The following is a 16,080-nucleotide window of genomic DNA, read 5'->3' as shown; positions in this document are numbered from 1 at the left end:
GTAAAACAAAAAAAAAAAAAAAAAAAAAAAAAAACTCCGTTGAAGTAGCGAATTCTTTTATCGAAATTGTCGTTCGACGCGGTCTTTGATCGCGGACTTTACTTTGGTATTTTATGAAAAGCGATTGGTAATGAATAGATGCGTTTAAAATTGATGTACAATCAATGAATAAGGGGTCGGGAAGTTTTGCAAAACTGGTTTTGACATAATCGACTAGTCGTCTTTTCTTTTCTCTCTCATAACACGCTGCTCGTTAGTTCTTCAGAAAGAGAAAGTGCACCTCGTAGATAGGTCATTGAAGCGAATCAAGTAACGGGTTATTCAAATGGATAATTGAACTTGATGTGACGAGCTCCTTCAATAATGCCGTTTGAGTATATCGAGAGAGATTTGCTACCTTTTTTCTCGAATGCTCTCTTGACTTGAGAAAAAAAATCCGTCGTATGTGGACAAATTCTGTATCCAGTTTCACGCATCTAGGTGTGTGCAATTACATACAAATTATGAGATTGAGAGGATCTCACATACGATTGTACGTAATCAGATGTGTGCAATTTGTCCGCACACGAACGACTTTTTTTTCCTCGGCTATCTTTTTTTGTAAAACAAAAAAAAAAAATACGTATTTTGCAACACATTGCTTCGCACATAGTACAAAACTGAGATTAAATAAATATCTCCGCGGAATCTAAACGTTCTTGTGTAAAAATTGCGACAATACGTTCGTATATTGTTCAGTGATGGAAAATGATATACTTGTACTGATGTAATTGAAAAAGAAAGAGAAAGGAAAGGAATAGATACGGTTGCGTTCCACAAACGGTGTACCCATTACATTTGTTCGAAGATATAACGTATATAAACAACACGGTTTATAATTGCACCGTGAGAGAGATTGCTTATTAGAAAGATATAAATTCAATTGAAGACATAAAATGGCACAGATCGATTGCTTGTCTCGCGAAATACCGGTCGTAAATTAGAGCGTTTTATAGTTGATAGAAGTAAGGTATGTGTTTTCGTTCAGGGGATAATTAAAGAATATTATAGTTTTGTGTGATGTATATTGTGTATATATATACATATATATATATATTGTGCATATATATATATATACAATATACATCACGTTATATATATATATATAACGTGTGTGCTGCATCTGCGAAGGACAAAATACAATAACAGAAGTATAAACATTTTTGTATAAAATTTTCACATCAACTTTGTAGATCAACTAGTGGGTAGGTTTACGATTGATATTAACGGTTGGATGTACGTGCAAATATATTTTATCATGAGCTTGAATTTGTTGTAATTTTTGTACATTTCTTTACATAGTTTTTTTTGTTAACAAATTTGCTTGTTTTTTTTTTTTACCTGGTTTTTGTCTACATTTTATATAAGTTGTGTTGCAAATTTTTTGAGGTAAAAATTGTTTTTCATCCAGTTTGTGGTGTCTGACGAGTTTTACGATTATAAACTTTCAGTCGTTATCCGCGACAAGGCAATCTTGGTTCGAGTATATCGTTAGCCAACTGGTTTGGTGGATCGTCTTCTTTCTTCAGTTCTCCCGGCTTTTATTTCCCTAAAAGGGAAAAAGTTGTAGCGCTCTTAGATCGTTACGTCGGCTTTTCTAAAAAAAAACAAACGAACGCTAAGGATCACAATTCATTACGTTTCCGCATTAATTTTCGCAATCTTGAGAACGCCTCTTCGAGTCGAAGAGAACGAACGTCTTCTTGTCGAGGTCGTCGTCGTGCCGCACTAACAGAGTCTACCTCCGAGCTTTCCGCAGATTGCTTGCGAACGCTTGACGACTTACGTCACGCACTTAAATTGGAGCTGTTTGAACGACGTTTTCAGGCGACGAAATCAAACCCAGCGACTCTGTTCTCCGAACGGTCCAAGATGAAACTGGACTTAGCTAGGAGATTAATCAAACCCGAACTGAACTTTGACGAGAACGACTTCGACGTGACGACGGTCGCTTATTCCGGCAAACCGAGAGAGATTTCGGCGGTCAGCGAGAGCAGGAACGTAGAAAAGACCACGAGACCGAGCAACCAGTTCAGCGCCAACGCGAGTTTGATCAGTGAAAACGCGCAGAAAGAAAAATCGGTCGTGGGAAACAGATGGAAGACGCTGGTGACCAGAAAACTATCGCCGAAGGATCGAAATAACGAGGGTTTGCTCAGACTGCTTGCGAACACGAAGAATCGATCGACTTCCGAAAGAACAGTTACGTCTGCGGAAGGAAAAAGTTCCACCGAATCTAACGTTGTAACGCGTGGAATTTCGCATCGCAGCACCATGTCCAGAACAGAAACAACCGCCACGACCATCGGTACGACGAGAGTTCGACCCGCGACATCGCAAACCGTAGCAGCATCGAGGGAGGAAATCTCGACGTTGGCAAATACAGAACCTGAAGACGCGAACGACATCATCACAACCGTCGAACCGCTTAAATTGAACAAAATATCTGCCGAAGTAACTGAATTCAATAAACAAGAGCACAATGTTAACGAAGCACAGAAGAAGAAAATTGCTACCACCGCAACATCAGACGTCACACCAATTGCAGAGACGTTGAAAGTGCAAACCATCACGGAGTTTCCTCAGGAAATCACGCTGCCAGCGACCATCACCACTCCAAGCAGCGCGTATTCTTCATCCGCGTCGTCGGAAAAGGTGTATCCCGTTTATCCCGTTTACATCCCCACGAAGAAACGCTCGTCGGAAGAGAAAATCGAATTTGAAAGCGAGACAACCAAGAACAATTTTCGACCACGTTACACGAAGCAACAGCAATCAGAGAAGGTAGCGGTGTCTATGGTGACGTCGAGAACCGTCGGTCCTACCAGCAGGTACATCAGGAAGAAGGCGGGAGTCTTCACGCCGTACGACGCCGTGCCGAAGCCGCTCAGCACGGAACCGCCGCTGACGAAGCGACGTGACTTCCGTCCAAGAACCGCGACCTACAGACGACACTCAGAGGTGCCGACCAGCCAGCTCGTAGTTCAGAACTCGACGACGGTGGAAACCACCAGTGTTACTATCACGCCGAAACCGACCAAGTTCAGCGACCAACTCGTCACCCCGAGCACTCGCTCGTCGCCGTCCGAGCCGCTCGTCAGCGTGAGAATTGACACTTCGAACGACACCACGTCGCAGGTGTCCGGCATCACCGAGAGCAGCAACGGCAACAGTGGCAATTCCAATATCTTCACTCCCGCCAGGGTCAATGCAGGAAACGCCACGCTGTTGGAACAACTACGGAGCACCGTGGCACCGCTCTTGAACAATCTGGGCAACAAGACTCCCGTCTTTTCCGGAGCCTACTCCAACGTGGACACCGGGGTGAGTGAACAGGAAAATATCGCAACTTATTTTGTATCAAATTTAAGTTGAATATCCTAAGACAATTTTATTAAAACAATGTGACTTTTTACAGGAATGTTCTTCTCTCTGTTTGTAAAACAGTACAATTTTTCCTGTAGTTTTAAATAATAAAACACAATTTTGATTTCCTCATGCAGAATTCGGCACCTAGAGTAACGCCTAACGGTTCCCCGCCGAGATTCAGCGCGAGATACAAGGGTGCGGAATTGTTCGTGAGAAAACCGTCCGTTGGTCAACAAGCTTTGGTACCGTCGCTCACGACGTCGTCGACCACAGCCTCGACGCCGCTAGAGGTAAGACTTTTGAGGATTTTGGAGAGAATTTTATGAAATGGGAATATTATACATAGACATGTCACATCGAGGAGAGAGAGCTGAAGCTTTTCTTGTCTCATTAACGCATATTGTAACTACCTTCTAATTACATATTGCGTACAACAGTCGAACATAGAACGTAATACAATTTAAAACTCTGTGTGTAGCTTTATGTGCTTTAATAATACACCACGTTTTCACCTTGTGATACAATAACTCTCATCAGTTTACGATGAATGCAACTATATCGTAATGTGTTATCGCTCACAATGTTTACCGCGTGTTGTGTATTAACAGAAGATTTTTTGTTTTCTCACAAGCGTGTACCCTCCCTCAAAAAAAGGCGTATGTTATATATAAATAATTTGTGCGATAATTACACGTACATAATATACACACACATAATCACTTAGGCTTGACTTAACACTGTTCTAAGGCAAATTTATTCGCACAATCTCACACGTGTCTCACGTACATGCGTATGTATGGAATATCTCGTTCACGCTGTGTATACACTTTTTCATTAGTAGTTGGTCTGAAGTGTAAGAACATAGGCTTTGAGTTAAGTTTTGTAATAAAAATCGTGACGGAAAGATGCCAAAAGGTAAGGCGAAGTTACGTTGAGGTAATTTTCTGTGCTTAAAAGGTGTTCCCTACGAAGGTACCAGAGGCTTCCGAAGCAGTCGCACCGTCGTCATGGGCCCAGTCTATCTACGTCACTACCCCATCAAGCGATCTCACTCATATCGATGCAAACAGCCTGCGTTAATCTCTGACCATTTTCCGATTCACAATGAGAAACAGATTTCGCTTCCATTCGCGCTTTCCTCATTTTTCTTTTTTTCTTAGCAATAAGAAAAGTTTTAAATCAAACAAATCGCCTATTTTTCCAAATTACATTAACAACAGCTTTGTCAATTGGCACAATGTATGTATATCTGTGAATGTATTAACGCACCGTCGCTTCGCACAATTGTCATAGTTATGTTATTTCATCATATTAGGGATTAGATTAATTTACGAAATATCACTAAAAACATTTTAACATTCAGGAGATGGATTTGCATCGGGGGAAATAAAACGAAAACAAGAATTAATTTAATTTATTAACTACGGTCAAAAAGATTAATGCACGGTCATCGATCATGTCACGATCATGATCACATTATCTTACGGCACTCACGCATTGTTGCATCATACACTTATACATGCAAATATATATTGTACTCTTACAATAACATTTATATATTTTTTCTTTATGTAATAAATATGTATTAATTTTAGCATCGCACGCGATCTTAGCAATTGTGTTTGCCCTCATTTAGCCATGTTGAAGTGAAACTTATGTGAATATTATATATATATATATATATATACATACATATTTTTTTTTACGTACATGTGTCTTTAGTGCAAATAAATTGTTCTAGTTTACCAAGTAGTTTAAGAATTTGTTTTCTTATGCAACATTTTTGCGTCATCCTTGTTTGCGATTTAGATATTTTACTTTGCAGTAATAAAATAAGTACCCGTAACGATTTAACATTTCATATCTTGAACAAATGTTGCAATAAAAGTGCAATTTTGCATAATCTCTCTTTCTCTCTCTCTCTCTGTTCGTTAAAATTATTGCTTTTGAATAGCGAAAAGTGAAAGCGCACATTCGTGCTTGTACCTAGTCTAAAGAGAAATATTTCACACCCATTATTTATAGCGTAATAAGATTAAAAAAAAGAAGACAATAAATATAAGCAAAGATGAAAGATTCAAGAGCATGTCGTTATTACTGTGTTCTCCGATGTCAACATCATGTGTGTGACATTCTCGCAATTTATTTTCATTTGTTCATTTAATTGATTGAATTTTTTTATCGATTAATTCTGTGATATTCCCTTTCTTTCATACTTTAACATTTGTTTTGATATTAAATTAATTTTAATTGTGTGATAGTTATTTACTAATAACTTTTGTAATTAACGCGTGCCGCGCGAATATTTGTCGCTTTCGAGGCTTGCATTGGTCAGTCATGCGAAAAATTGTTAATGCAACACTTCCGTAATAATGTAATAGCGAAAGTGTACGCGCAGGGGGTCTCTGCGGAGGCCGCAAGATAAGAGCAACACCTCGAAGAAGAAGAAAAAGCCGCAGGAACAAGAGGGGAAACTGGTCTCTCTCTCTCTCTCTCTCTCTCTGTCGTTACTTTTATCTTTAAATCTTAAGAACAAGTTTCCAGAGCTTGTTACATCAAAACTATACACTTAAAAACAACTACATATCCTTACATTTACATATTAGTTCGTACGTCTACCAAGAGATGGTGTATGTGCTCACAAACATACGCTTGTACAATTATTGTCACTCGCATTTTAGGAAGCATTAGAATTTTTTTTTTTTCATCAAATAATCGCAACACGCATTATTGTATGTCACATCGATTGTAACCGAACGCACAGTGTTGTACATTTTTGTAAATAGAAAAACTCTTAAACGCGCGTTATTTATCATCAGCTCTTTTACAAGAGCCAAAAACGTTGGAGATTGAAAATTGATAAAATTTTATATTTTTGAAAAAAAAACCTATAATGCAAACAACGCGTTTAAGAGTTGAAGCATCACCGAACGTAAATTGTGTAAAGATAATTCTTGTAACCAAATTGTTTTTGTTCGAGACACCGTAATTGCACCAAACAATTGTGTATAGCACTTGCACGCACCGAATTTCTGATTGCAGAATTCCGGCTCGGCGCCGCCCGTCGCCATCAGCAGCCCCGGCGAGCCCCGATTCGTCACTTATTATCAGGCATTAGAGTCAGCTAGCATAAGAAACGAGAATCTAGGCGCTGATGACGTTTCGCAGCGGCAACAAACACTAACCGCCGGGGTAACGAAGGTAGACTCTAACGCTACTGTACCTAACGGCGCCAGTAACGATATTGCTAACAACAATGACACAGCATCAATCACCGCTACTACATCCACCCCAGATACTACCACTATAGACACTACCACCGCCGCCGCCGCCGCACAGTCGGCGGATGTTTCGCTCGATACGAGATTAGATACAGAGAATTCCCCCGGAAACGGTACCCCGGAAACCGTCTCGACGACGGTCGAAACCCCCGCGAATCCAAGCGGGGAAACGACTTCGTCGAGCGTTAACGTCGAAACCACACCGATCCCTAACACGGAACCACCCGGACTCCCGTCTAACGACACGATTAACGCGGATATCTCAAGTACCCCGGAACCGGTCACCACAACCGAAACAATTACGACCGAGGCGTCAACAACTTCGGATTCTTTGTTCTCTACCGAATCTAACTCGGAAGACAGTCGATCTGATGTGAGCACCACGGAAGCAACATTGTCAGTTACCACCACAAACGCAAATGTCACCTTGCCTGCTTCTCAGAATTTAATTTTATCGAATTTATCAGACACAACCGCTTCTCCGATCACCGAGAGCGTCACTGTAACGCAAGTACCCGAAACAACAATGACAAATATTGTGTCAGAGAACATAGAGACGAATACTATAGAACAGTCTGATCAGACGACGCCTCAAGGAGATATCGAGGCGAATATCACGCAGCAGATCGACACGACGACGCCTCAAGCGACAGAAATGAGCGACGTAGTTCCGTCTCAAACAACAACGGAAACCACGAGTACCACCGAGCTGATGACGACGACGGAAGACATTTCGAACGATATAATTCAATTCCAGGCGACGCAAATACCCTTTATAACGACCACATATCGCACGCGATTGATCGATTTCGCGCAAGATATTCTGTCGCGTTTGCAAGACAAGGTCTCCACGGTTGGGACTACCAGTCGGGAACCTGCTACTACGACTACCGGTCCTGAATTGGTCAACACGATACCAGATTCATCGTCGACGAATACTGGAGGTCAAACCGAAGCAACGACGTTGTCGCAGCTAAACGCACAAACAACGACGACCATTAGCACAACGAATGGACCGGCGCAAGAAACAACCACACAGAATACAGTAGGTCGATCTGATGCGTCAAGTCAAGACGCATCGAATACATCCGATTCGACAACGACGACTCAGAATCCGGGAGATTCGTCAACGGAGGCTATGACTGTCACGTTGATGCCTATATCGCGACTCGCAGAAATCGAAAACGAATCCCGATCTAACGATACGTTGCTCTCCGAGCTAATGACCATCGCGAAGACCCTCTTCTCCGAAGCGATGAACGATACGCGAGAAACGTCACTCGTGTCGAGTCAGGTTTCCGATATCGAAACGACTACCGTTGCAGAGGTAAATAATTCGAGTCAAGCTGATCAAATTCTGTCCTCGAACGATACGACGGAAGCGGTCACAGCATCCTCCGAATTTTCAACCCCTCTACAGAACACATCCGAACGTGTCACAACTACTGGTGTAGGATCGGACATTCCGTTCGTAGAATTTAACGCCACCGAAGGTCTAATCGACGATGTCGCTACGATGTCCCAAGCGCCCCCCCTTTCTCAGATAACGATCGAAACACCGAACACGAGAACACCGGTTACGACCAGCATGAATCCCGAATTAACTACTAATACACCCGACTCACAATTTTTTAGTACATTTCAGTCACCCGATACCGATCAGCAAACAACTTCGAGCGCTGATTTCTCGCAACAAGACCAAACTACCCCGAGTAATCCCTTTCTAGATTCTACCACCACCAGTACAGAAAGAATAATGTCCGATACAAGTGAATCCACGACGTCGGATGTGGAAATGGTGACAGAATTAACTACTAGCGCAGTTGTCACGGAAACAAACGTTGTGCAAACAACGAACGTCGCAGATATTACTAATTCATCCGTAGAACCCACCACCGTAGAGTCTGCGTCTGACCTGCAGACGACGAACGATCAATTTCCCGTAACAAGTACATCGAGTACCGCTGCGATGTCCACCACGGTATTCAATGATAACACAACCGATTTACCCGATACGAGCGGTACTCAGCCACTTAGTACAGAGCCCACCGCCACGGAATCGACCCGTGATTTAATAAACATCACTACTAATCAATTCAGTGACATAACAACAAACGCTCCTCAAACGCTAACCGATCTCGTAAGCGAGATGCCAAATCTTATTACCCGTTTCCAGGATACTACGGCAACAACCGCCCAAGGGACGGCTGGTTCAGGAATCACCCCAACAGAACAAACGACTGCAACTATCATCACCACCAGCAACATCATTCCTACTACCACAGTATCCTCAACCGCATCAACCGATTCCTCAACATCCTCTGAGTCCTCCACCACGATAACCACCGCATCTCCATCGGTTGAGCCGACGATAGCGACCACCACGACGACGACGGAGACTCCGACGACGACGACGACCGCGACGACGACAACCGCGACTGTCGAGACCACTTCACTGCAAGCCGACTCCACCACTACTGTCAGACCCACAACCGAAACGACCGCTCCAACTACTACTGTCGACATAAACGAAAACCTTGTCACCGAAACGACAACCGACGCTACAACCACGCAAGGAACGACAGTCGCTCCAACCGAATCGGAGGACCTAAACGAGATCTCAAGAACGGGCGCTGAAGGAGAAACAACAACGACAACAACAACAACGAGTACCGCATCATCTACAAACACGTCAACCACGACGACAACCACCGTGCCAACCACTACGTTGAATCAAGTAACGGCACGTCCAGTTGTTACTCCAGTTGTCACTTCGAATACAAGGCCTTACTTGGGCCGGTTCGGTGGCAGTCAGATGACACCGGCTCCGAGATTCAGTTCCTCCAGTAAAGCGCCCATCCGCGACTACCTGATTTACGGTATTTATCCCAACAAGACGATCGTGCGGAAGCGGCCGGAAGACAATCTGATCGACGCGAGGAACGTAGACAGCCCGTACGTGATATTCGGCATCTACCCGGACGGCCGATTAGTACGGAAGTTCCCGAACGGGACAATAATACCGGATTCGCCCAGGAGCCCGGTCGAGGTTGTGTTCACACTTAGCACTACCACTACTACTAACCGACCAGCACCTAGGCCGTATTATAACCAGGCTAACAACCAAGCGGTCATTTATAATCAGTACCAAGCCCCGGTGTATAATAACCGTAGACCCGTGGACGAGCTGGCAGGAGGCGTCCCAAGCCCTGGCCCCGTTGATTTTGGACTTATTGGTAATGCGATCGGCGTTCCCCCTGGAGATGGCTCCAATTACGCGGGACCACTCGGTGGTCCCTCTGGTAGCGTCCCGAGCACAAACGCAATGGTATTTTTATCTGACTTCTTTATCAAAATCGTATTTGTTTTTTAATTGTAATTGAGAAAGAAATTACACGCTTAGAAAATTGGAACTTTAATCATTCGCAGAGAGAAGTCAGAGTTATACGTGTTAAAACGTGTTATTTATTTATTTATTTATTTGCGATATCTTTATTATAGAATTAATTTATTTACTTATTTTTTAAAATGATCGATTTTTACATATTTGAAAAATTTAATTCCTGTCGATAGACACACGAGCATCCAGTATTTAAATTCGATTCTTTCTATCTGTCAAGCAGTAAAACACAATAGAGTTTCATGTAACACTCTTTTTCTGAATAATCATCATGTAGTATCTCGATAGAATTAACAACTCATTTCTTTAAAATGTAACTTTAGAACTTTTGTCTCTTTATCATTTTCTGATAGATTTTCGTTTTTTATAATACATATACGCTTCTCAATGGCTTCTCAGTTTTTGGCATAACGAGATTAATGAGATGCAACTTTTGCATACTTTTTTTTCAGATATCGAAACATGTAACAACGGCTGTAACGCAAAGAGTGTTATTCTGTAAATTTTGTAAATAGTCGTGGTCACATATTTCACTTTCATTCGCTCACTTGCACTATCAGTTTTGTTCTACGCACTGCGTGTATTTTTGATTTACATGTTTATTATATTGCAGTATCTTATTGCGTGTGTGTGTTTTATACTCACACAAAATATTTTATATTTTGATAAATTATTATAAACATGCGTGTTTTTTTCAAATATTCTATATATAGTAATATATATTTTACCGCAGGCGCAAAATTTAAATAACGTTCAAAGTCCAAATGGCTCTCCTGTCTTCCAAGATCGCGACAGGAGCGAGGCCTCCCGAACTAGAATAACATCCGATCAGCACAGCTCCGTCTACATCGGACAGGTAATATGGAAAAAAATATATAAATTGTGATTAAAAGCGTAAAATTGAAACAATGTAAAACGATAATAAAAATATTTCAGGATAAATTTATTAATTATCAAATCGGCGGCGCGCCTAATCCAAAAGTTGTTGACGTAAAGATAAATTCAGTAGCTGTAAGTAATCAAGTAATATTTAATTAATAAAGACTTCAACAAAAGACTTCAAAGCACAGATCATAATAGTTGACATTTTACTCAGAAAATTATATATCATTTCGTTATAAATTTGTTAATAGACTTCTGTGAACAAAGGCACGGCATCATCTACGGCGTCGATTCCGTCTTTCGAAAATTTATTAGGCAATCAGCCGGGTGGTGTAATAACAGCACCACCCGGTTTTCCCTGGAGAGATCCCCTCGATCAGATATTCGGTATTACCACTAGTTCGCCCGTGCAAACCGCATCAGTAGCATCGAATCAGTTGGTGCGTATAAACAGGAAATTGATGTTAACTAAACAATTTTTAAAATTTTGTTTATCTATTTTCTTTCGACGAATTACTTATAGGACGAATCGGTCGAAAATACTGTATCAATCATGCCGAGTCCTGTGAGTCCCTTAGTGGAGATCTTCACACCTGTTGCAAGTGGCGTGACTCGAACCAATCTCGGAGCGCCAACTACGTCAAGCAATTTACCAACAACGCTTCCGAATACAACAACTTCAACTACTCCCGCAAGTACGACTTCAACTACTCCTGCGACCACAACTTCAACTACTCCTGCGACCACAACTTCAACTACTCCTGCGACCACAACTTCAACTACTCCTAGCACCACCACTTCCACTACTACCACTACACCGGTACCGACTACTGCAGCAACGACCACCGCCGCTACTACAACTACTACCACTACTACGACGACAACCACAACAACTACTACCACTACTTCAACAACAACCACTCCAGCACCGACTACAGCGAGTCAGACAACAACAAGCAGTACTGCACCTACCATTCCTCGGACTGCGACAACAGCTTCTTCCCTAATCACTAACGCTATACCGAGTAGTAGTAGTACAAAAGCCGGTTATGGAACAGTTCCACCACCGTCAGTGACATTATCCGCCAATGACATCGTAAACACGAAAACAAAAGAGAACACTTTTGGATCGTCGTTCGAAGATTTGATCCTACTAAATTCTTTGGTGAGTTATTTGTTAAAAAAACTATTAAGATAGTTTTTACTATATACGGAAAAAATTTGAAATACAACACAAAAATGTTTTAGTTACAGAATGACAATACTAAGAAGTCCACACCAAAAACGTTAACTGATATAGAACAAATGTTAGCAAATAGGGTAAGCAAAACGCTAATGTTTTTAAGCATACAGTATGTTCTATATATATAAAAAAAAAATCGAACAATTCACTTTTTTGGCAGATTTTATCGCTTGCGCTGGCTAAATCTGAACCTGGACTAGTGCGAGAACCGAAGGCAATTCAAACCGCGAATGCGAACGCAAATCTCAATGTAATTGAAGAACTGCCGCTACGCGGGCCATCTTCCGAACCGATAATAATCGATTTATTACCGTATTCTTCCACGTCACCGCGAAATTTGCAATTAAGCAGCAGCAGCAGCAGCAGCACATCAACCACGAAGAGATACACTGAAGCAAGTACGATCGCGTCGACGCAATTCGATATCGTACCTATTTCTTCGACCAAGGCACCAGTCGTTATCACTGCCAAGCCTAAGACGACAGCAAGACCCAAAACTACTACTGCCCGACCCAGATTCGGCATGAATCTGTGGCGAGCGTTGTTCGGTGGCGGCAACTTGTTCGACGCGTCCACGAACACGAAACAGCAGAAACCAGCGAATAAAGCGGTGACTTCTACTCAAAAACCGATTACTCAGAAACCGATACCATCGACCACGCACACAAGTCACATAATGTCCGCGGCTCCGGTTAAATCGCACACAACGCCAAGAAGCGTGGACATCTCGGATATTCACGTGGCCTCGACCAATTCGTTCGTAGACAACGTGGCTGCCGCATCGGTTTCCACGCCGACCACGATTTTAACCACAGAGACGCTCCTAAATAATCCAAATCCTAGACTCACCAATGTTCCTACGTCGACTTTCTCACCCGAGGATGACGCGAAGTTCTTGATCGCGCTTCTGCGAGCCGTGCAAACAGGTAGATCAATCTGGTTTTTTTTTTTGAAAACTTGAATCTTATTGCACAAATGCATTTAAAATTTTTATCTTTGGTTTTATATATTGTTTCTTTTTTTTTCTTTTAACTAGAATCGAAACCGAGTACTTCATCAACGGCAACAACCGAGGACGACGAAGCCTTTTTGAGAGCAATTTTAAATAATCAGGTCAAGATTACCACCACAACCATGGCACCGGGGTCAACTGAAGTAAATCCTGCTGCTCTGTTGGCGCAACTTCTAAAGCAGCAGGGCATAGAACCCTTGACACCAGCGATAAATCTTAGAGAACAATTGGAGTTAGCTGTGAGTAATTTTCTTATTGAACAAAAATTAAATTCTAAAATTGTGTACGATTTTGAAATGCCATTTATTTGCGAATTTATTATACTTTGATTAGAGTCAAGGCTTGACCACTCAATCAGTTTCGACCACTGCTCAATCAACGACCACCAATCGTCCAGTCCTAAGTTCGAGCACTCCATCGAGCACTACAACGAGAAAAGCAACAGCAAGACCAACTTCCAGAAGAACTACACAAAGACTACAAACGACGACATGGTCTCCTAGTTCAACGTATCCACCTCCTCTCTTCAGCGGAGACTCAGCTAGTGGTATAGTCACGGCTACCAGAGCCTTCAGCCAATTTCTTGGCGCTGCCATTTCGGTAAATATTTCTTTCAGACTATAAAATTTGAAATAATTATCTGTCACATTATTAACACCTTTGTGTTTTAGGGTGCGGCTCAACAGTTATCATCCTTGCTGAGAAATGGTACCAGAAACGGTTAAATAAATTAAAATAAAAGTGGACAGCACATCAAGTCTTTGCCCAACATGAGAATAAATGTCAGGATTAAAATGGCAGTTGTCGATTAACTGTCATTATTAAAAGCTCAGTAATGGCAACATATAAAACTGACAAAAAGTTAAGAAAATTTACATTATAACACAAAGTGAACACGTTGCTCAATTACTCTAAAATGTACTCTGTACTAATATTCGTGATAACAAACTTTGAAAGTATATCGTTCCCTTTTGTTAATGAAAGAAAAAAGATTTTTCCCGAAATGGATTAATATTAAAAATTTATATTGATATTAATGTTAAATATTTTTTTCGGATTTTATAGTCGTGATGTGAATGACACTTTCTTTTAGTCTTTATATAATAACTTTTAAATCACTCGATTGCTGTGTACATAGAGACAAAGTTAGGATATGCTCGATTTTCTGATCGAACATTTCCTACTGATTTCTTGCTCTAAGAAACAGTAATAATCTATTTAATTCGTCGTTGTTGTAATTACATTTAACGACGGTTTCGAGTGTATAATTGTCTTATAACGCTTTGCAAACGTTTCCAGAGTAGGTCTAGTGTCGACTTTCTCCGGACACATACTTATGGAGATGTTTGTAACGGTTGGTCGTAATTAAGGTAACACGTACGTTAGCGCGACGTTCTTCACGTTGTTGATTCTGCTATCGATGCGTCTCGTTTTCATGGTTTTTTTCTTAACTATAAAAAATTAAATCAATTTTATATATTCTAAAATTTTGGCATTAAATAAATAAAGGATCTATCATGAAAACGTTTCTGTGTAAAACAAAAAAAACAGCTCCGAAACGAATCGTTGCAGACGTAGCGAGAAACGGAATATACGTGTTAGATCACACATGTGTAAACCTACAAACAAAGTTATCAGGGAAATATATTTCGACAAGAGCTGGCGCACCGAGAAACTCAAGTAAAAACAAAAGAAGTAAGTCTGAAGTAAAGAGAGAGAGAAAGAGAGAGAGAAAAAGTTGCGAGGTGTTGCATAGCGCGTGGCGCGATTTACAAAATACAAATTTTTCCTGCCATATGTGGAAGTTTCTTTGAGCATGTGTGTCTGTGTTGCGCTGATAGACAGTACAGTATTAAAGCATCATGTTTTGATAAGAGGTTGCTCTAATCTATAATTCCGAAAGAAACAATGAATGATGCATCCGAGAACGATTACACGTTGCACTTTTTAGCTGGAAGAAGTTATCGGGAATGTATGTTCGATAAGAAGTGAGAGCGCGGATTGAAGTATACGTAAGTTGAGAATTCAGGATATCAGGAGAACAGTCAAAACAGCGTGTAAAGCGTGACCTCCGAGAGATTACAAGTGCGCAAATTTTAAAATGTTAATTGTTACTACACACATATACGTAAAAAAAATTTAGTTTTTACATACGCGGGTTGAGAGTATTCTTGCATTACGTTCTAATTAGGTTCGTGCGAACAATTGTAATAATGTTGCTTGTATTCAGGTCGCATGGATTTCGTAATAGAAATGCTCAGAATAATAATAATAATAATAATAATAATAATAAAAAAATGACTTAGCGGTAAGATATATGTAATCGCGCGCGTGCGCGCGCGAATGTGTTGGTATTGTAATAAAGATGGTTGTGAGAAACGAAGATATTACATGTATATATATATACACCTATGTTACATCTATCATATAATTTATCAATACTCGGGACTTGAATCTCTGTTTAATCAGCTGCTTGTAAATAAAATGTTGTACATCATGTGCGATGATAATTTGACTCGTAATTTATTTGCTTATGTTTGCTATGTGTACCGAGAGAGAGAGAGAGAAAATTCGTAAGTAAGACAACAGGTAATATCGATTATCTTTCTTTTCACATAATATTGTTTTTGTTTATATGCTTGGATTATTGGTATTGCATAACCATAATAAGTCTGTACATATGTATAATCGATTATTACACACTATTTTATATATATATACAGGGTGTCCCAGAATGGCCGTACAATCTCTCGTAGGCAGGTAGAAGGAGTAAAACTGAGTCGAAAAGTCTTATACCATTTTGCTAGATTCGCAATAGTTACTGAGATTTTAATTAACAAAGATCCGCGAATAA

At 40.9% G+C, this 16,080-nt stretch overlaps 1 protein-coding gene across 7 annotated transcripts in view; it reads left to right on the top strand.

Annotated features, from left to right (window-relative positions):
- LOC109854101 (serine-rich adhesin for platelets-like) overlaps positions 1–15,961 on the top strand; it is a 31,340-nt gene extending 15,379 nt beyond the window's left edge. For 2 of the 7 annotated variants that reach the window (XM_020426883.1, XM_020426909.1), the window contains 12 exons: positions 1,867–3,363; positions 3,543–3,698; positions 6,451–10,017; positions 10,823–10,945; positions 11,026–11,100; positions 11,223–11,411; positions 11,495–12,136; positions 12,220–12,291; positions 12,375–13,140; positions 13,251–13,465; positions 13,560–13,826; positions 13,898–15,961. In XM_020426883.1, the coding sequence (XP_020282472.1) occupies positions 1,867–3,363; positions 3,543–3,698; positions 6,451–10,017; positions 10,823–10,945; positions 11,026–11,100; positions 11,223–11,411; positions 11,495–12,136; positions 12,220–12,291; positions 12,375–13,140; positions 13,251–13,465; positions 13,560–13,826; positions 13,898–13,951 (7,623 nt within the window). In that variant the 3' untranslated portion in view covers positions 13,952–15,961. The remainder of the gene's footprint in view (positions 1–1,866; positions 3,364–3,542; positions 3,699–6,450; positions 10,018–10,822; positions 10,946–11,025; positions 11,101–11,222; positions 11,412–11,494; positions 12,137–12,219; positions 12,292–12,374; positions 13,141–13,250; positions 13,466–13,559; positions 13,827–13,897) is intronic. The other 5 variants (XM_020426926.1, XM_020426935.1, XM_020426892.1 and 2 more) reach the window with 5 other exon arrangements.
- Positions 15,962–16,080: the final 119 nt, after the last annotated feature.

This window comes from Pseudomyrmex gracilis, unplaced genomic scaffold, assembly GCF_002006095.1.
Source record: "Pseudomyrmex gracilis isolate BER0280 unplaced genomic scaffold, ASM200609v1 scaffold_2, whole genome shotgun sequence".
In the NCBI taxonomy this organism is placed as follows: Eukaryota; Metazoa; Arthropoda; class Insecta; order Hymenoptera; family Formicidae; genus Pseudomyrmex; species Pseudomyrmex gracilis.
This window is presented reverse-complemented; position numbering and strand designations above follow the sequence as displayed.